This window comes from Primulina eburnea, chromosome 9, assembly GCF_022965805.1.
Source record: "Primulina eburnea isolate SZY01 chromosome 9, ASM2296580v1, whole genome shotgun sequence".
Taxonomy (NCBI): Eukaryota; Viridiplantae; Streptophyta; class Magnoliopsida; order Lamiales; family Gesneriaceae; genus Primulina; species Primulina eburnea.
Window position 1 is genome coordinate 31,868,960 of NC_133109.1, and position 21,261 is coordinate 31,890,220.

Consider the following 21,261-nt stretch of genomic DNA (forward strand, 5'->3'; position numbering starts at 1 on the left):
TTTAGTTTAGGACAATAGTAATCAGAATTTTTGTAAGATAAAAAAAAGCTAGTCATATCTTTTGATTTTTTGTTTAATTTTTCTTAAAAATATTTAGTGAACTAACAGTTTTCATATCAAATTTGAATAGTTTCAATTTTACACTTGACACCATGATGAAGAGTAAATTTAAAAATAGTATAAATAGTATTTTTGAAGATCACTGCTATTAACAAACAAATATCTTGAAGACACTTTTTTTTATCGCGATAAATTTACGCACAAGATTTTATCCTTTTATCCACCAATATCAATCAAATGAATGTTTTTAAAATTAAAGTAATAACATTTACAATTTTAAATTAATATTGTATATAAAGTTTATAGTTTTTATACTTTCATGTAAGGTTTATTTGTTTTCATTTTTTTAAAAAAATATAAATAAATTGGATCTACATAACATCGACTAATAATGTCATCAACTTCAAAAATCTAAATCTAGTGAGAAAATGTTTAATATGCCTACTTTTTTCCACTAAATTCAATTGGCCTTTTCTCTATTTTTCTTTCTCAAGTTTGAATAAATAACTAAAGTATTTTTATTTTAGTTTTTAAAAACAGAAAGGTCTAAAGTCGTGGTAGCGTTCTTTGCTTCATCGCTTCTTATTTTCTTTCTGGATGTTTCATCGAGAACTAAAGTTGCGTTTCTAAATGCATCCACAGCACAAATAGCCAAAAAATGGGATACAAAACAAAAATTTGGACAACGCATAGAAACAAAATGACCATCTTCTTCTTCCAGTTACTTGAATCTCGCCTTATTTCTTGTGTGTGAAGATGTTTCCGCTGAAACTTGTGAGATCCATAGTGTTCGGTGATAGTAGTATCCCCAGTAACCCTCTTCTTCTTGGCCAAAACCAACATTTTCTTCAAAATGCCAATCTTGATGATAATGGTGATGATCCCAGTAGCACCACCATTTCAGCGCATTCGAGAAGTAGAATCCCATTGATGCTATTTGTTCCAACGCAAGAACTGGTTAAAGATACTTACAGATTGGCCAAGATTGCCAGAGATATTGGAATGGATCTCAACTTTAATCCGTCTATCTCTCACGTAATCTTTTCATGGCCGTCACCGTCACCACCACCATCATCTCAATCCTCCTCTTACTCCTCGTCGTCATCTTCGTCGTCATCATCATGTGCATCAACATCATCATCATCATCACATTGCTGGTCATTGGCAAGCGACAGTGTTCCCCTGCCGTTCCCCTCTTTCGCCACTGCATCACTCTCCCACCTTCGCCTCCTCACTAAGCTCTCCAAAGGGTGTTTCAAGTTGGTTTTCTTGAAAAATGATTGCAGCCCACTTGAAAAAATCGAGTCTTTGAGCAATAATAACTGGCACTGCACCTCACTATCACTGATTTTTACACGCACAGGTGAAAAAATAGAGTCGATGGATGGATTTTCTAAGGCGTTGCTTGGAATGGGATGGACCCTTTTCAAGACTAATAATAATGGAAATGCTTCCCAGAATTCTTTGAACAGGGAAGTTTACTTGTATAGGAAGACAGATTTGAATAGACTTTGTATTGTCAAACAGCATCCGAGTGTGAATGGGGATTCTCGGGAGAGTTGTAGAGTCAGGGAGTTGAGGTTGCCGCTGTTGGATTTCAGAAATACACCTCTAAGGATTCTGCAGTATATTCTTCTAATGACTGATGATATTTTCTACCTTGCCTAGACTACGTGAGTGGGTTATCTTGTGTGGTCATGGTTCTTTGGTTTCTGTTGCCTCCTTATTCATGTACCGGTGCATTTTATTTTTGTCTGTTATCCTGTTTATGGTGGTGATATGCATTGATGGCTGATGAAAAAAAGTCTTCCTTCTCTTTAGTGGTGGAAGTTGAAGCTTTGAGGTTGTTCAGGGAACTTATGATTTTGGGATTGAGCTCTCAAAGATTTGTTGGGACATTTGATTCGTTCTAGTTGGATTACAGGTATAAGATTTTCAGTTCTTCCCAAAATGTGCTACTTAACCATTTGAGCCTTTATGAAGAGCACATAGTTTGAAGAACATAGAGCATGATATCTGATTTACTTTTGGATTCCATTCTGTGGCTCGTAAATCATGTTCCCGCTAGTTTTTATCTCATTTGGTCCTATTGTTAATCGAACTGGTGACATGAACCATTTTACTCATGAGGATAGGGTGGTGTCGATATGGGATTGTTCGGTTATTACCTGGTGAGCGAAACTCAAAAAATCTTAATCAAGTGTATTGTATTGTACACATCCATTCAATATTCTTCTTCTCCATACCCAAATTCAGATAATGCATATTATCTTCAGGCTCTACCAAAACAGTTGTGGAACGCCAGGAAGGTGGAATAAATAGTGAGTGTCTATTATGAATTGCCATGTCTGGAAATTGCTAGTCCTTGACACTTTCATCAGAAAATGACTTGGATGATGACTTGGTTTGGATGAGGAAGCCTGTATGGGACCTTGAGAGATTATGGAGAATCTTATAGTCTCGTGCTGTTCACCTTACTAATCTACTGGCCTATGAAGTGCAATAATGTGATGAATTATGTGGGACAATTTAGAAAGCATGGCTTTAAAGGTTGCAGAAAGTGACTAACTTTTCACAACATGCCAAGGTGGCATTCATTTCTAAATTGGCTTTGGGACCAAAAAAGTAGCTCGATTGTTTAAAATACCCATTTTCCTTCTGTATGATCAAGCGGGGAGAGTCAAATACCCAAATTCGTACTCTACTCGATATTGCTTCAGCAGTCTCAGCAGCTCGACTCACTCAGAATTTAAATTTTGTTGGCTTTTAGAGTGATAAATGATCATCTGCAGATTAAGGTTAGGCTCGGTAGAGTAGGAATTTTAGATGAAACTGAACCACATGTTGGACTTAATTCTTGCTTTATTTCACATCCTTAGTTGTTAGTGCGTGAAAGGATAATGGTAGCTCTATATGTCTAGTACCCTTGTTTTCGGTGGTTAGTTTGCTTCTTTACTTCTACATCAAGCGCTCTGAACTTCAGTTATTTTCTTGTGATTCAATACAAGGTTTCAAGACAAAGATCAATCAAAGTATACCAACTTTGACACACATTCAACGTGAAGATGGACACTTTCTCGTGCTGATTCGATGCGAGTATTCGACCGTACAGAACATCAGTTTGAAGTACAGCATTACTGCAGCCTGTATATAAGTTTGGGTGGAGAACATCGCTGATGCACCTACGTGGTTGTGGAATGTGGGGATGCTCTCATTTCCAAGGGGGTCTTGGCATATGACATACGTTTAGAACTGATCACTGTGAAGCAGTGTAGATTTCTTTTCACAGCATGCAGCCGCAACTAAAATTAGTTCAAATTTCATGTGTAATAACAATTTTGAGATATAGGTTTCACCCCCCTGGCTTTTCAATTTTGCTCGTGTCCAGTAGTATTCTATTGCTCCGATCTGTGGGTATAACTGGCTTCATTACTCCCAAAAGGTTGGTTAACTGTTGAGATGTTCGGCTTTCCTATGCTTATCTTGGTTAGATTTAGGATAACACCGTCCGGCTTTGTCATGGAATCAGATGTTATGATCACATAAAAGCCAAGTAATGTTTCGTTTGAGATACTAAACAGAATGAATTTAAAAGAGTTCGAAAATTTAGCTTTTTTGGTGACTGCTGATAAGTTTACTTCAACTTCCATAAACAAATAACTTACTAGATTCTATATTTACTAATACACCAATACAAAGGAATGGATTTCACTTTAAGGCAAAAGGGGAAACGTGAGGATCACTTTGCATGAGCGCCATGCGTTCGCGAAGCCCATATCCCAAACACAAGAAACCAGAAAACAAACAGTATCGCCCAGTAGCGTGCAGGCCCGTATTTGATTCGTGTCAGCACAAACTGCAGATGTATGAAAAGAGAATGTTACGGCTTGAAGAGACGAAAACTGATGACATACCAACAGTTGAAGCAAAACTGTAAAATGTAAATTTTGACAAATTTTAGAATCTACAAAACAAAGTAGCATGTTTGGGACATTGCCTTCTGTTTTTTGATTTTTGAATCGAATATTCCTTTTGTTTTCATTGTTCAGCCAGAGGATAACCTCAGAATAATGAATAAATCTCAAACGCAATGCGTTTTATTGACTCCTCAAAGGGTAACTTTATTCAAGAAAATAAAAGGTGCATGAACTTACAAAACGAAAGAAAACCACCACTGTCAATGCACAGATGCCTCCGAGAAGAATATGAAGGCCATTTTTGGCAGTTTTCTGCAAAATATGTGACAGAAAGGAGAAACAAGGCGGTCAGCTTGAATTGTCATATCAACAAAATCCAATTGAGAGCCACCATGATAAGCAGAATTAGTGACATTCATAAAGAAAAAAAATTATTTTGCTCTAGCTGACTCATTTTTTATGCATCAATTAATTTTCAACAAAAATGCGAAACTATTAATAGAACTATTAGCAAAACTTAGTATTTGCCAAAAGAAAATCTAAACATCACTTTGGCTTAATGAAGTTCACAACCATTGTTTGTGTCCGACTGATTGCACAGGCAAAACCTAATTTATCAAGTAATCGGACTTCAGAGACACCTGCCCACAAACCTGTCAGCATGGCACACAATGCATGGAGCAAGAATCTTAACCACTGAATTGAGTATTAGTAGTCTCAAGCGTGATTCTACTCAGTTAAACTATAAGATGTAACACATACACATGCATACAACCAGCAGACTCGGAGTTCTAAATCATGCTCAATCTATCATGTAATTAGCATCAGGTAGAACTAGCAATTAGAATCATAATATGGTGCAGGAAAAAATAAATATAAGAAAAAAAACATAGTTTTTCAGAACCCTAGGAAGGTACAGCCACTCCACCAATCACCTTTCCAACATGAGGAGCAATGAGCCATGCAAGTGTAACAGTCAGTAGGCCGGTAGCAAGCAGGATCCCACGACTACATTAGAAGCTGCAGGCTGTTGGCTGACCACCTGAGATGTAGTGACAGAGTAGCTATTATGAGGATTGAACCACAGAGAAATTTCACTTAACCTTTGCCTTCGAATAGCAGCAACAGCATCAGGATCCACACCCAAATGTGTTTGGGATGGTACTGGATTAGGTTGCCCATTAGCAACCCTTTCCATCAGAGCTTCATATTTTTTTAGAGAAACCAATATCCTTTTGAAGTCCGCCAATTTTATGTTTTTTGCCAAAGATCCACAAATTTCACACACTGTTGATCCATGGTTGATAAACCACTTGAGTGCACATGCATAATGCGCCAGGGCAAGGTCACTTTTGCAAGAACATCCAAGATCAACGAGTCTGTCATGAAAGTCATCAACACCCATTTCTACATCAGCTGTACAGAGAAAAACCTCTCCACTTGGGCTAATAAATTCAACCAACTCAGACCCCTTTAAATCATTTATGCAAGAGCGATTGTTTTCAGTATTTTTTATGCCAACTTTGAGATTAGATTTCACCTCCTCGTTGACATCATTTAGTTCACGTTGCGGAGGGTAGATACCCAAAAATTCTAGTGCAGCACTTCCCCTTCTGTCTGGTTCAACACATTGACAAACTCGACAAGTTCCCAAACCTACATCCTTATCTACTCTATGATAGGAGCCACTGTCCCTCGGTTCTTCATTCTCTATTGGCAAACAAAATTCTGTACCACCTTCACCAGTTTGACGGGACATTATTTCGTCTATAACCTTACAAGAGGTTGTCCAAATAACACATCTTAATTCCTTTCCCAACCAGTACGATCTTATAATAAAAAATGTGGATAAGGTGAACTCTGCAACTCACATATATCACTGCATAGGAAAGCACCAAAGTCCAGTCCAAACAAAGTTTTTGTTCAATTTCAACTTCAGGAATATAGGCAGTATAGCAGCGAGGAAAGATCTCCTTTGAACTTCGCAAAGAACTTCATTCAATCTCTTCCTCATTAAGAACAAAAAGTTAAGGTGCAGCCCAAAAAGTAGAGTTTCTTAGTTCTAAACCCTTGTTGATTTTAATAGTGCTAGAGAGACGACATTTATCGTTGCATACAGAGTTCCCTGGCTCAAGCTCTTTGAAAAAAAGGACCATCAAGGACTGTTCAGAAAAGCAAAGGCTGTAAATAAGAAAAAATTTACCATTAGCAATGTTCTAAATGGAGGCCGCCTTGGCGGGAGGCGACCATCGACCACGCCACCTTTGCCTTAGGCAGTTCTGTAGGCGGTAGAAGCCGAGCAGGGGAGGGTGAAGAGGTCAAAGTCAACAAAATTTTTAAAAAAACATAATTTTAATACACTTACACACTTTCTCCTCCAAAACATAATATCCCCACCATCCCAGTCACCCACAACCCTCGCATTCTTCTGCCTCGAACCGCCCACCAGCGCCGTCGCGAACCGCCCGCCACCAACCCACTAGGTTAGCTCTTGTATATAAAGAACAAATTCTTGTTCTAATTTTTTATGTTTATTTAATTGCTAGAGAATTATACGGAAAAAGAGGAACAACCGAAGGTAGAATTGAAGCGAACATCTGTCATCTAGGCATATATATTTGCACCTTATATAAATTGTATTGTATTGTATGAACTGTGAAACTTACTTATAGATAAAAATCATTTAATTACATAAAGAATGGTGTCTTTTTGTAAGTGTATTGCATGATTATATATAATTATGTATAAAAAATAGTTTAAAAAAAATCAACCACCTAAGCACTTAAGAATGATGGTTTTTTGTAATTGTATTGCATGATTTATAAAAAAAATAGTAAAAAAAAATCGACCACCTAGGCTAGGCAGTGCCTAGGCGGCCACTGACCGCCTACCGTCTTTTACAACATGGACCATTGCTGTAGGCTGTGTAGCTGCCAGGCATGCGATTAAGTCTTACACAACAAATCAAAAGCCGAAAATTCTAATGTTCTCTTAAATAGCTATAGATCTAGGTTAAAAGTATGAATTAAATAAGTAATTTATAGATAATAAATCAATTTGCAAGACATGCAAATGGTCCAGTCATGATGATGATCGATCCCACTGTTAACATTTAAAAATTAAAAGTGAAGTTAATTATCACTTCAATGTCATACACAACTTCCAACATCAGTAATTTCCTTCTTTTTATTACTAAATCTGTCAATCATCAAGAATCAATTGCTTCAGAAGATAATCAATCGTCTTTACTTCGAACCAAACATCTACCTCCTCACAGAACTATAACATATGTTAGTTGTTATTGGTGCAGCTCAAACCTTTTAGCCGTTTAATCATTCAGGCACCATGTTCACTAGAACTCAACATACCCAGAGTCAGATGAGGGCGATAGTGATAGAATACAAATATTTTAAACCTTACAACAAATTATGCATCGTGTTTCAGTCACTCTCCCACATCTATAATAGTAAAAGATAGTCGAGGCCAATTGTTGCTTACGCGGAACTAACAATCTATATAATGGCTAATTCGGTGCTCAGATAGCAACAACGATGGCTACTTTGTCCTCGCAGCCACAAATCTTTGATGGGACCAAAGTGCCAAACCTACAGAAACACTCCAACCACAAAGCAAAACCGTTTGGTCCTCTTAAAGCAAGATGATATATGATATCTAGATCCATTTAAAAGAATAGGACACAGTTAGGATATGAGAATCTAACCCACTTAATTTGGTTGCTAGGAGAAGCTCAAGCGAGACAGCACAAACACCTCGACAGGGTCTCACACCATAAAACTAGAATCTTCACTATATTCTAGAAGTAATTACAAACAAAACCCATGAATTAAACCTTTAAAAAAACGCTGACAAGAACTGAATGCAACCTATGAGAGATTTCACACAGTATATTACAGTAAAACTTCAGCAGCGTAAACTCGCCTTCTTATTCCAAGCCTCATAATTGCCCCATTTCATCAAATCAAACCCGATTGCTCAAGAACAAGGAAGAAAATACTCTCCACGAATATAAAATAAGCACACATACACACAAAAATTAAACAAGCCCAGATACACAAAAATTAGTGTAAAAATAAAAGCGACAGAATTAAGGAACCTTCACTAATTCAGTAAAGCAGAGAGCAGTTGCGTGGAACTTAGCTGAGCAGATGAGTGGCCAAGCAAAGTGTCCATCTCTCTCTCTCTCTCTCTCTCTCTCTCTCTCTCTCTCTCTCTCTCTCCCCCTATAATTTTGGATTTATTATTGACCTAAAATTGATTCCTCTGCTTTTTCTAAAGAGGTGCTCTTCTTTTTTCCTTTGCCTCAACTTTTAGGCTGTGTTTCAGGTCGCAGATATAATTTTTGATAAATAATTTATTTTATCTTTTATGCTTAGCTAATTTGACGACAGAGATATTGATAGTTTATTTCAAATCAAACAAGTTTTTTTCACTTATGGACTTTCCATAAATATGGAAAGGTCATGCCAAAATCTTGTCTCACGGATCGTATTTGTGAGACGAATCTCTTATTTGAGCCACCCATGAAAAAGTATTACTATTTATGCTAATAGTATTATTTTTTATTGTGAATATGGATATGGTTAATCCGTCTCACAGATTATGATCCATGAGACGGTCTCACATGAGACCCACTCAAAGATCATGACCCTTCCTCAAAAGTAGGGGTGTCAATCCGTAATCTCTGACTCGAATTTTATTTATATTTTTTTAAACAATTAATGAAATAAATTCGAAAAAATAAAAAATAATAATAGTATTTTAATTTAAACGTATAATAACAAAATTTCTGATTTAAATTTGAAAGTTTAATTGTAGAAAATTAAAAGTATATATACTAAATCAAATAAATAATTATTAAAATAAATAAATAAATATTAAATGATGAAAATTTATCATATAAATATATAATAAATTTTGTTCAAACATACAATATATAAAAATGTAGATAATATTTTCAAAAAAAAAATTCGAGTCAACCCGTGACTCAACCCGAAACCAGTCTGACATGGCACCAACCCGAACCCGAAAAACCCCTGCTTAAATGTCGGATTGACGGATCGTGTTGTATTTTGACACCCCTGCTCAAAAGGCTTCCCACTTGGCTCTGAAACGTTTCATCCACACGACCACATGGTTCCCACGTGGCACTGCCACACAAGCATATTTTTGTCCTAATGGCACTAACGTTACAATATATTTATTATAACTGAATCTCTCGCCTCTGAACTTGACACTATATGGAAGTCTTGTTCAAGAGCTCCCTCGCTTGATTCTTTGAAGATTTATTTTTAAAATTTAAATTGATATAATACATCATTGATACATAATTGACATGAACATGTTTATTATAAAATGTGAAGCAATTGGATTTGATTTATAATTATTGTGAAAAGTTAACATGGATATCATAATATAGTAATGTTTTTGTGCATGTCTCCGGCGGCCGTGGCGGCAGAGGAGGAGGGGAAAAGGTTTTGACTTTGGACCGTGCGAATTTGTCCGACGTCGTATCTAAACATGATTTCGTCGTCGTGGAGTTCTACTCTCCTTGGTATATCATACGCGTGGATGTGGATGTGTTTTTGCTCGTGTTCTTTTTATTGATCTTGATTTTTGTTTTTCACTGTCTCTGTAATCGGATTGATGCTTGTATCAGAATGCTTTGATTATGTGTTCATATTCCTTTCCTGCACTTCTGTAACAGGTGTGGACATTGTAAGGCTCTTGCACCGGAGGTAATTATTTCTGCTGCTGCAATTTTTTTGCTCCTGTTTTCCCTTTTTTTTTGCTGAATTTTTAGCTAATTTTTATAACCTCTTCTCGTTGATCATCTTTTTTTCAATACGAAAATGCGGCATCTGTTTTGAGCAGCCACGAGCCCCCCATTGTTCTTGCTAAAATTGATTCTAGTGATGAAGCAAGTAGGGAATTAGCCACTGAATACTAGATCCAGGGTTTTCTTACACTTAAGATCTTAAGAAATGGTGGGAAAAGCATTCAGGAATATAAAGGCCCGCGTGAGGCAGATGGCATTGTTCGTTATTTGAAGAAACAAGTTGGTCCTGCATCTGCTTAAATTAAATCAGTGGAAGATGCTGGAAGTCTTATTGATGACAAGAGTGTTTTCATTGTATATCTCTTTTCCTAATAGATATCGTTTTTTGGGGTGAAGGGCATGATTCTTAAATCTTTGTTAATGGCTACTAGGTTGGGTTCCCAAAATTTTCTGGGGAGGAAGGTGCTTTTGAGGTTGTCACTCTATCCATACAATACACCTTTTGGCTCTCCTTTTCTTATTGCATAAGCAGTTAATGAACTTATTATCATATTCTGGATGGCAGTACTTTGGACTTAAGGTGGAGCAGGCACCTTTGCTTATCACACAGAAAGGCAACTGACAGAAGTATCTCAATGCAAACATAAAACCCGGTCAAATTGGGTCATGGGTGAAAGATTATGCGGTATATGTTTTGCCTTTTGGTGGTAGAAACTAGAACTTATTGTGATTGAAAGCTGGTTTGGATTGGGATCGCCACCTCCTTGCGTATATCAATAATCACTCAGTGAATTTGAGTGTTGAATTAATACTTATGTTTTTTCCCTTCCAATGCTGATAGAATGGGCTAGTGAAGCCTTTCATCAAATCAGAGCCTATCCCGGAAGTCAATGATGAACCAGTCAAGGTGGTTGTTGCTGCCAGTCTAGAGGACATGGTTTTCAACTCTGGAAAGAATGGTTCGTATCGGCATCTAAATTGATTTTCATACTACTATTGTTTCATACTAGCTCTGATTCTCAGAGGAAATTGATTTTGCCATCTAATTCTCATTTGGGTTTGATTCATTTCTTGCATTGAGGAAATGCCGTCCTTGCTAGTTTGAACACCACCTAATCCCCTGGGAAAAGAAAATATTCCTTTCAGAAACAAATGAGCAATTTCCCATGGTCGGATATCATGATGAGCTTGAGCTTTTTACTACAGTGCTGCTCGAGTTCTATGCACCTTATGTGGACACTGCCAGAAGCTGGCTCCAATTTCGGAAGAAGTTGCTATTTCTTTTGAGAAGGATCCTGATGTTCTGATTGCTACATTAGTAAGATCCTCCCGTCGTACCTTGTACCTGTTTGTCCAAGTATGCCATAGTGTAATGGTTTCATGCATGGGCTCAATGGCAATCACTTGCCAATATACCCTGGGAAAATGGGAGGTTTCATTTTTTAAAGCTTTCTGATTCATGTAGGTTCAGTATGAAAAAAGCGTTCCATGCTTGCTTGTAAACACTTCCTAAATTTTTCCAACCTTTTTAAATGGTGAAGTTAGTTCAACATCTACCATAATTGATTCATCCATGGTCTCTTCTCCGGATGCTACAGCTAATGATGTCCCGAATGATTCCTTCGAAGTCCTAGGATTCCCTACTATATACTTCAGATCAGCAAGTGGTAACCTGTCGCAATATTACGGGGGTAGAACAAAGGAGGACATAATACAGTTTATCCAAGAGAATCGGGATAAGCCTGCTGAATCAACTTCCACTGAATCACAGGCTATCAAATCTGAGTCAGTAAAAGAAGCTGCTGTCAAGAATGAGTTATGAGAAGGTACCACTTTGATCTTTAAGCAAGCAATGCATGTTCAGTGGGAAAAATATATATTAAATTTCATTGTGGTAGTTCTGGGCTTCGTTTGTTTTGAGATTTTGACGAATTCTGAAAGAATTTCTTTTATTTGAAATCTCAGGTAATGGACATAATTTATCATCAATGATAGAGAACCTCTATGCATCTTCGGAATTTCATTATGGCTTAAAATAGAAAGCTTTTTTAATTTATTGAAAAAAGGCCGATTTTAACCATTACTAGGACAGCTTAGTTTCATGTTACTGGGCATGTTCTAATAAAAAAAACCAAGAACTTCATTTTTGCTAACAGCTGAACAGCAACCAACAGTTCTAACCAAAACACAACCTCAACAACTACATTCTGCAATTTTGCTGTAGATTACCATTCTAGGGAAAAACTGCGAATCCTAGCACATTACGTATTACTCATCCATACATCTACCTGTTCTCATCGCCTAGTGCTCCTGGCTGCTACCAACTTCTCTCCGCTGCTGATTTCTTGAATCCCGCCTTTTCCCCCATTCATGGAGCCTTAAGTGCAACTCCGCAGCAGCAATCAAGAAATGCACACCCTGTTTGGGGCTCAGGACGCCAATTATGTCTTTCAGAGTTTTCAACCTTAAGTTATCTGCTCTCTGTAGGATTCTACCCAGGCCTGCCTCCTTAGGTGCCAAAGTCGCATCGATGCGACCCTCATCCAATGCACTTCTCCCCTCCCTTATTAGCACTGTAGCAGAATGAGTTAACTCGACCATAGTTGAATCAGCCACCGTCTCCTGCAGCTTAGCTTGCTTCTCAGTTATCTCCTTCTCCTTTTGTATAGTCTCCTGCTGCAATTCATTCACTCGTTCCATCTGACTTGTCGAAAGATCGCCCAAGTCACCGGTACGGAGTCCTCTCATCAGTTCTTCGAACCTGGCCTCGAACTGCAACCCGGACTTAGAGTACAGCAAGTGGAAAGCCATACTAGGCCTCCACCCGCCAATCCACAGGAAAGCATCCTCAAGACTACTTCTCCACGACGGGTTAAACATCGCCACCACGTCGAGTTTCGCCCATCTCTCTTTAGCCGTGTAGTAATGCTCGTAATGTTGGATCACTCGTTCAATCACAGGGCGTAGAATCCTCTCGTCATCCCCTCCTCGCATCCCTGGCGGGATATTTCGTTCCCGCCCCTGCTGCTCGTGCTCCCTCAAGGCGGAGACAAGTTCTTCAAGATGCTGGCTTTGCTGGACGAGCCAACACTCGAAGAACTCCTGGAAATTATGGTATTCTCGGTTTATGTTTGGGAGGACATTTGCTATGTGTGCCCTGCTGCCGGTCGGGAATGACATGGCGACGAATGAATACTAAAGGTACAGCTGGTTCTTGGCCAACCACCAAGTGGCATACTCCCCTCGAGGGAACCAGTTTCCTCGACTATTTATAATCAGCAGCGAGGGATCGTTTACTTATGCATGAAGGTAAAGAAACTACGCATTTACCTTACTCGCTTCATCCATTTTTTTTTAATATCGAGGAGATATCATCATTGTAATTCTTCAGAACAGACGGTGTTCGGTGCTGATAACTTTTGAATATAATATCTATTTTTTCCCAGATACCGTATAAATTCGTGTAATAATTTAATGTAATCTAAGAGTTCTAGTTTTACACATCCACTTGTGCATTTTTCCCTCAATATTCACACTTGTGCCGATTTTTTTTTATATTTTTTTTGCACGTACCCATTTGTGCAACTGGCTTTGAATTGAGTTGAAAATCATTTACTTAGTTATTGAGTTCTATTTGATAAAACTATTTCGTAGGTGGTCTATGGTTTGTATTTAAAAAGGTGTAATAAAAAAAAAATGGTTTTCCCATATACCCATTTGTGCAGTCGACACCTTGAATTGAATCGAAAATAAATTGTTTTTTTAGAGGTCGCAAATATTTACTTCGAGTTCTATTTAATAAAATTATCTCACAGGTGTTCTATGGTTTGTGATACTTTATGGATGGACCCGCTACCCCTGATTTATAGCCTAAATAGAAGACAACTCATCAAGGGCAGCACCCTTAGCTGCTCCCCTTATATACTCAGTCTCTGACTTGAGCGTCGGAAGGGTTACGCCGGGACACCCTCCTGACCTCCTTCTAACGATCTTCTTCGTGATTTCAAGTTCATGATAAATTCGAAACATGCGTCTGGACTATTGACACTTGCTGGAGTCGGACCGTAAATTTCCTGTAAGTATCCGTGTGTATTTTAAAAAAGAAAAAAAAAAAGAGAATGGAAAAATTCTCCACCAATAAATATAAACTCGTCATTGGTGAAGTTTATCCCAGCACCGTGGCTCAGCTCCACAAGTTGCCAAAATTGCTTGCGCTGTTTGCATTCAAATACCAAGGCGGTGGGCGAGCCGTGTTGCTCTGCTGGCGGAAGCAATTTTTAAATGTACAACTGTGTGTTTGTGTATGGAGTTCATAACCCCTATGTTGCCTTATAGGTGTGTAGATTAAAATAAGACGTGAAAAATATAACTTTGGAATGTAATAAGAAGCTCATATATTCTCGATTATTTCATTTTATGATGTTAGCAATGTATAAAGGATCAAAAAGATTATTTTTTTATCGGGACCTGTTACTTTTTCTCATGTGTATATCGTTCATCATATTTGAAATAGTTGTTATTCAAATATCATATATCAGTATCATATTTTCAATGATTTGTTCTAATTTTCATCCAAAAAAACAAAAATTTCGTGTCATTAATACTAATTAATACATATTATATATGTTTGGGTACTTAAAAAATCATATATTAATATCATATCTGAAAAATTGATACTCAGATATAATATATTATGGCAAAAACTTGTGTGAGACGGTCTTACAGGTAGTATTTTGTGAGACAGATCTCTTATTTGGATCATCCATGAAAAAGTATTACTTTTTATGTTAAGAGTATTACTTTTTATTGTGAATATCGGTAGAGTTGACCCGTCTCACAGATAAAAATTCGTAACACTCTCTCACAAGAAACTTATTCATATATTATTATCATTTTTTAATATTTTGTATCATCAAAGAGAAAAGATATATAAACTCAGAGAATGCAAACACATAATTTTCCGATAAAAATCTCATACAAATTTGAAACAAAATTACCCTTTTTCCAATTGCATGGAAATGGAATTAGAGGTTCAAAATTTCTAGGTGGTATAAATGTGTCGAGAATTGCAAACCTTTGTTTTGACGCGAAAGACAGAGTATTCCAGTAACGCAAGCATATCAGAGTCGGGCCCGCCTTTGTGGATCTATATCTCAATTCTCACACCAACTTCGAGGCTGCATTTACATTCCGCATTTCCTAATTTTAGCAAACATATAAAATTACCATTATTTTAAGGATTTTAATGAAAATATCTTTTAAAAAAATTGTTTATGAAAACTTATCTCCTAAGTTTTAAATTTTGTTACCATGTTAGAAAGGATGGATTAGTTAAAATATCAAATTGTGTGTTGTATTTTTCACTCAATAAATGAGGAAAAATATAGAGTTATGAGTGTATGAAGATTTTTAAATTAATTAGGTTATATAAATATAAGATTCAAAACATATTAAATAAAAAAATTCAAACCAAGAATTTATGTGAAGTTGTCAAGTACAAACTTTTCTCGTCGATTAACTGGTAGAACACAGAAATTCTTGTGAAAAAGTTTTAAAGGTTGGTTTCATGTGTTTGATCTCTAACTCGACTCAATTAATAAAAAATATTACTTTTTATGTCAAAACAAGTATCACTTTTAATGTTAGGTATAGTCAGGATTCGATCGACTTCATAGATATAAATTCATAAAATTGTACGAGGAAAAAACAAACTAGAGACTGATCAATTGTAAAAAAAAAAAAAAAAAACTAATCGATCTTAGATTCATGGTAGAAGAATACTTTTTTTCTACCGACTTTTACACGAAACACAGATCGCTTTCTACATCCATTGATTTCTTCTCATTTGACGACAATATTTTGAATAGGATTTGATTAAATTCTTTGACATCATATTTGGAAAAGGACAAGACATTCAATATTTTTATACATCTTTAATTAGATTAAAAATTCTAATTAATTCATCAATATCAAATCCAATGCTGATTGGATTCCAATTCATAGATAATCCTATTTTCATTGAAGAATTAAGTTGGATTTAATAAGGTAACATTATAATTATAAATATTTATATAAGGGTAAAATTTTTTAAAGTATCAAAATACATAAAGGTAAATTTGATATTGAATAAAAAGACACACCGAGTTGTTTATCTTTGTCAAGTCCAAATTTAATATAAATAGTATTGATATAAAAACACCAGTAAGTTTCTTGTGAGACGGTTTCACGAATCTTTATTTGTGAGACGGGTCAATCCTACCTATATTTACAATAAAAATACTCATAGCATAAAAAGTAATACTCTTAGCATAAAAAATAATACTCTTTCATGGATGATCTAAATAACCGGTGTTCACAATAAAAAGTAATACTCTTAGCATAAAAAATATTATTTTTCATAGATGACCCAAATAAGATATATGTCTCACAAAATACGACTCGTGAGACCGTCTCAAACAAGTTTTTGCCTCATTAATCTATATCTATATAAATATACCAATTGAATTGTGATTTTACTCAATTGTCCTCAATCCTCATTAATTTTCCTCATTAAAATTGTACACATTGACACTTTGTCCTCCTCCTCTTTAATTAGTTAATTAATCTTCTTTAATTGAGCTTACTATTTTACCATTATATTTGTTTTACAATTTATCATTTTCTATATCTATATCTATATAAATAAATCTATATCTATATCTATATGAATATATGGATTGAATTGTGAATTTCCTCTATTGTCCCTATTGAAATTGTATTCTAATGACACTTTGTCTTCCTTTTATGAAATTAGTTAATTATTATTATTAATCCATTGACTAATTATTATTTATTACTCTTTCACTCACTTTTTCAAGAAAATCACTATTATAAATAAATACATGTTTATTTATTTTTTCATCTACTCATTTAACAATAATCATTAATATATTTTTATTGTTAATTTTAAAACTATTTACTTTAATATTTACATTGACATCTCACAAAAAATCACTATCATAATGTTAAAATTTTAAATAAATTGTTAATCTATACTAATTCACAAAAAATCACTATCAAAATGTTATAATCTATATCTATCTATATTTATATTTTATATAAATATACGGATTGAATTGTGAATTTCCTCTATTATCCTTATTAAAATTGTACTCTAATGATATTTTTTCTTCTTTTTATGTAGTTAGTTAATTATTATTAATCCATTGACTAATTATTATTTATTACTCTTTCATTCACTTTCATGGCATGACTACAAATAATATCAAAGTATTTATTCAACAACTAATGATTCGAATCAATATGTAATAATATTATTTATAAAATTAATTGATTTTGTGAAAATACCTTACAAATAATAATAATAGTGTTATACATTCTTTAATTAAAATAAATAATACAAAAAATTATGCTAACAGAGGTTTCGAACTTATTTTATAATTTATGTATTGATTATATTTTTCATAATCTTAGTTTTTTTACAAATAATACAAAAAAAATTATATTTAACAAAACAGCAAATAAGAAATTATAAATTTATATGTCGATATTTAATCTATATTTATATCTATATGCTAATACTAATCTAAATATATGAATGTGAATTGTGAATTTACATAAATATCTGTATCTTCATTTAATAATAATAATTTACATAAATATCTTTATTTCATTTAATAATAATCATTAATACACGTTTTCTTTTTCATATATTCTTTTAATAATAATCATTGCATTAATACATTTTTTATTTTTAAATTTAAAATTAAATAATTTAATATTTATATTGACATCAAATTCACAGAAAATCACTATCATAAATACATATTTATTTTTTGTTTGTTTATCATCTATTTATTTTATAATAATCATTAATATATTTTTATTTTTAAATTAAAATTAATTACTACATATTTTCTTTTTCATATATTCTTTTAATAATAATCATTAATAATTTTTATTTTTAAATTTAAAATTAATTACTTTAATATTTACATTGACATCAAATTCACATAAAATCACTATCATGATTATATATATATTTTTTTTTTTTCATCCATTCATTTAATAATAATCATTAATATATTTTTTTAAATTTAATTATTTACTTTAATATTTACATTGACATCAAATTCACAGAAAATCACTATCATAATGTTATAAATTTAAATAAATTGTCAATGTTACGAACATTAATGTAATAATGGGAAAACAAATAGAGATGAGTATGATTGAATAAAATTAAATTATTAATAAATATTAAGTTCATATAAAACATTTTTCCCCATTTAGAAGGTAGATATATATAGATTACTTATGTATCAACAAAATACGTGATTGAGAGAAAATGTTTGTATGTAAGTGATTTCATTGCAAATATTTAAGTTATTTAATCAATTTTCAATATATGATGCTAAATACATATTACTAAATAATATAATATCTATTAATTAATCTATTAAATATATGACTTTCATTTGTGAGCTTACTATTATATTATTTTTTTTTTGTTTTACAATTTGTCATGTTAATGTTGTTATTTAAGTCATTTTTTATCTTAGTTTAATAAGATCATTAATAGTGTATTTAACTCAATCAAACTAATTATTATTTTAATTTACTTTTAAATTTAATTTTAATTACTTAGATTTATATATTGCTGTCAAATAATAATAGGAAGACAAATGGAGATGAGTCGGACTGAATAAAAATAAATTATTAATAAATATTAATGTCATACAAAATTTCTTTCTCCCATTTAGAATAAAAATATTTTCAAACTCTTTATGTGTCAATATAGATATGTGATTGAGAGAAATGTTTGTATATAAGTGATTTCAAACACTGTTTTTAAGTTATTTAGTCAATTTTTTTATAAATGCTGCTAAATAAATATTACTAAATAATATGCTCCATTTGATCATTTTGTGTTCTTGCAATGAGAAGTTTTTTTTACCATAGCGTTAACATGTTTGATTGTTATATGTCATTTGTATTGATCATGTAATTGTTTTTGGATTGTTTATGTGATTTGTTTGTTTGCACGAAGAAAAGAGAAACAAAATCAAATATCCAACAAAAATGGTTATTTTTCAATTTTTATTGTTGAGATATTTTGTTAATTTTTAAACACATAATGCATGTTTTCTGTTTACTTAGATTACTTATATTATTTTTGTAATATTATTTATTATGAAAATAATAGGTGAACTACAAAATTTAGTAGGTCTAAGAGTCCTCTGATGAACGACAAATATGAATAAATTATTAAAATATATAATATCCAGTAGATTTTTGGCATGCGATTTTGTTCTAATTCAATGATTATGCATGATTCTAAGTTTTAATTATATCACAAGTTAACACATGCTTTGTTGTTGCTAGATATATTTTGTCAATAGTATAATATTTTTCTGTGGTTTAAGAAAAATTGTGTGACTTTGTATTATATTTTTACGGCTATTTTTCTAAATAGTTTTCTTATGATTTCAAGGCACCATTTTTCATTTGTGTTTTTTTAAAGAAGTGGAATGAATATCTATAAAACGATGACATTAATAAGGCGTCTTCTCTTTATTTGAAAAAAATATTGGAAAATTTATACAAATTATGAATAATATGAGTTAATATTTAATTTGAGAGTGATTTATGCTTTTCATTGCTCGTATATACTTCAATTTCTTTGTTATTGTACTAAATAAATTATTTTTAAACTTTGAGTTATCATTTTTTTTTCTTATCGAGGTTGTTTGTGTTATGATTTTTTTATTCGTTTTGGTTAGTATTGTTAGCGGTAATTGATTTTTCTGATATTATATGATGTGTCTTGTTGTTTATAAAATAAGTATGAGAGTATACCAATCAAAGCCACGTATTTTGGGTATTCTGTTCTACGAAGAGAATAATAAATGGTTTCTGTGAATTATATAATTTTTTGGTTTCTCATACATATTGTCTACGAAATGCGTCAAATTTTAAACAAAAAAATTAAGACAAACATAGTGAATGAAAAAAAAAATAGACATGTTAAATAAAAAAAAAATGTTGTGTATTACTATGTTGGGTGCAATAATTGTCCCTGCTTGGTAGAGCGGTCAAACCGTGGTGCTTGAGCTACTGTGCGGTTTAAAAGATTTGAGTTGCACCATTACTACTAGCTATAGCTTTTGGTAAAGCGGCAAGCGCTCGGCCCTACAATTGGTATCAGAGCCAAGGTCACGGGTTCGATTCCCATTGATTGCGAATAGTGCAATTATTGAGAGGGAGATTGTTGGGTGCAATAATTGTTCCTGCTTGGTAGAGCGGCCGAACCGTGGTGCTTGAGCTGCTGTGCAGTTTAAAAGATTTGAGTTGCACTATTACTACTAACTATAGATTTTGGTAAAGCGGCAAGCCCTCGGTCCTACATACTATGTCCTAATTTCTGTATGATATAATTCAAGCACATTTTTTTATAGATATTTGAAATTAGGTTCAACTAAGTAACATGAAACATATACATATATATTAAATCATATTTAAAGCAAAATATTAAGATCAAGAATGATTCACATTTAAATTTAAACAAAGCACAATGAAGAAGAAATTGAAGAATTGTATGTGTACATTAAGTGTTATATAATGATTATGTTGTTACTTCATGGTTGTCCGACATATGAATGTCATATAAAATGTCAATATTTCTCAATAAAATAGTTTTTCAAAAAGAAAAAATTCTTCATTCAGAAAAAAAATACATACAAAACAAATTGTGCATAATTCTCATTCTATTTATAATGGTATGAGAACAATTCTAAAACTTTGTTGACACAATATAATAGATCAATTTTGTGCATTTTATTGAGACATTAAGCCAGTTTCACTTTATTTCCTCCAATATTATCTCGATATATTTCGATGTGACTACGAGATTGTTTTTGTCTTCTTTTTTTTAGTCAAAGTGTCTAACCACTAATTCATAACATATATGATGGTAGCATAGAAAACTCCTCGTCCATGAAATCTAAATGGTTATATTATTAGATGAAATATTGAATAAGACAAATACTTTGACATATATTTGAATGATATCTCATATGCATATCTTAATTACATTATCGTATCTCTTCTCAAGATTTTTAAAATACAATAATTAAGTTTGTATATCGTTCCACGAGATATAAAATATTATAAAACAAAATATAAACTCGATAGAAGAAAATTTATTTTGTATCAATGAATAATATAATATTACGTTCTAAACGCAACAAATGAGATTGAAACTATATCATCCTCATGACATGATGCACGTAATCATTATTTCAAAGCTTCCAAAAAATGACGATGACTTTCTTGAATTGCGTCAAATTAAATGAGGACACAATTCAAAGATATAACCATTTGAAGAGATTTCAAGTATTTTTCTCACGGTGATTGAGAAATAGTTGTTAAAAATTTATTAACCTTATAGCTATATATTTATAATATCGATACTAAATATATAAAAAT

General features: G+C 33.2%; 3 protein-coding genes and 1 long non-coding RNA gene across 9 annotated transcripts; 2 read left to right on the forward strand and 2 right to left on the reverse strand.

Annotated features, from left to right (window-relative positions):
* The first annotated feature begins 708 nt into the window (after window positions 1-708).
* On the forward strand, window positions 709-3,916 carry LOC140841712 (uncharacterized). Of its 6 annotated transcripts, none has more exons than XR_012120255.1 (2): window positions 709-2,963; window positions 3,069-3,916. XR_012120255.1 is itself a non-coding variant. In XM_073209348.1 (2 exons), the coding sequence occupies exon 1, from the start codon at window positions 817-819 to the stop codon at window positions 1,726-1,728; it is 912 nt and encodes a 303-aa protein (XP_073065449.1). In that variant the 5' UTR covers window positions 709-816; the 3' UTR covers window positions 1,729-1,733; window positions 3,069-3,916. The 6 variants fall into 6 exon arrangements, 1 of the variants encoding a protein (XP_073065449.1); XR_012120256.1 differs by having other exon boundaries at window positions 709-2,858; XR_012120257.1 differs by having other exon boundaries at window positions 709-2,647.
* On the reverse strand, window positions 3,690-8,283 carry LOC140841711 (uncharacterized). The gene is given in 5 exon segments (XM_073209347.1): window positions 3,690-3,916; window positions 4,215-4,289; window positions 4,913-4,989; window positions 4,992-7,791; window positions 8,092-8,283. Coding segments are annotated over 4 exon segments (1,014 nt in total). The 5' UTR covers window positions 5,737-7,791; window positions 8,092-8,283; the 3' UTR covers window positions 3,690-3,799.
* A 1,558-nt stretch (window positions 8,284-9,841) lies between these two features.
* On the forward strand, window positions 9,842-11,733 carry LOC140841708 (uncharacterized). The gene is made up of 5 exons (XR_012120254.1): window positions 9,842-10,247; window positions 10,340-10,459; window positions 10,616-10,733; window positions 10,981-11,092; window positions 11,373-11,733. It is a non-coding gene; the product is annotated as an uncharacterized lncRNA (long non-coding RNA).
* A 10-nt stretch (window positions 11,734-11,743) lies between these two features.
* LOC140841707 (protein DELAY OF GERMINATION 1-like) lies at window positions 11,744-13,209 on the reverse strand. The gene has a single exon (XM_073209336.1). It carries the CDS (start codon window positions 12,952-12,954, stop codon window positions 12,076-12,078), a length of 879 nt encoding a protein of 292 aa, XP_073065437.1. The 5' UTR covers window positions 12,955-13,209; the 3' UTR covers window positions 11,744-12,075.
* Window positions 13,210-21,261: the final 8,052 nt, after the last annotated feature.

Excerpts from the sequence above, each read along its gene's own strand:
- LOC140841712 (XM_073209348.1), top strand. The coding sequence starts at position 817 with ATGTTTCCGCTGAAACTTGTGAGATCCATAGTGTTCGGTGATAGTAGT.
- LOC140841707 (XM_073209336.1), bottom strand. The coding sequence starts at position 12,954 with ATGTCATTCCCGACCGGCAGCAGGGCACACATAGCAAATGTCCTCCCA.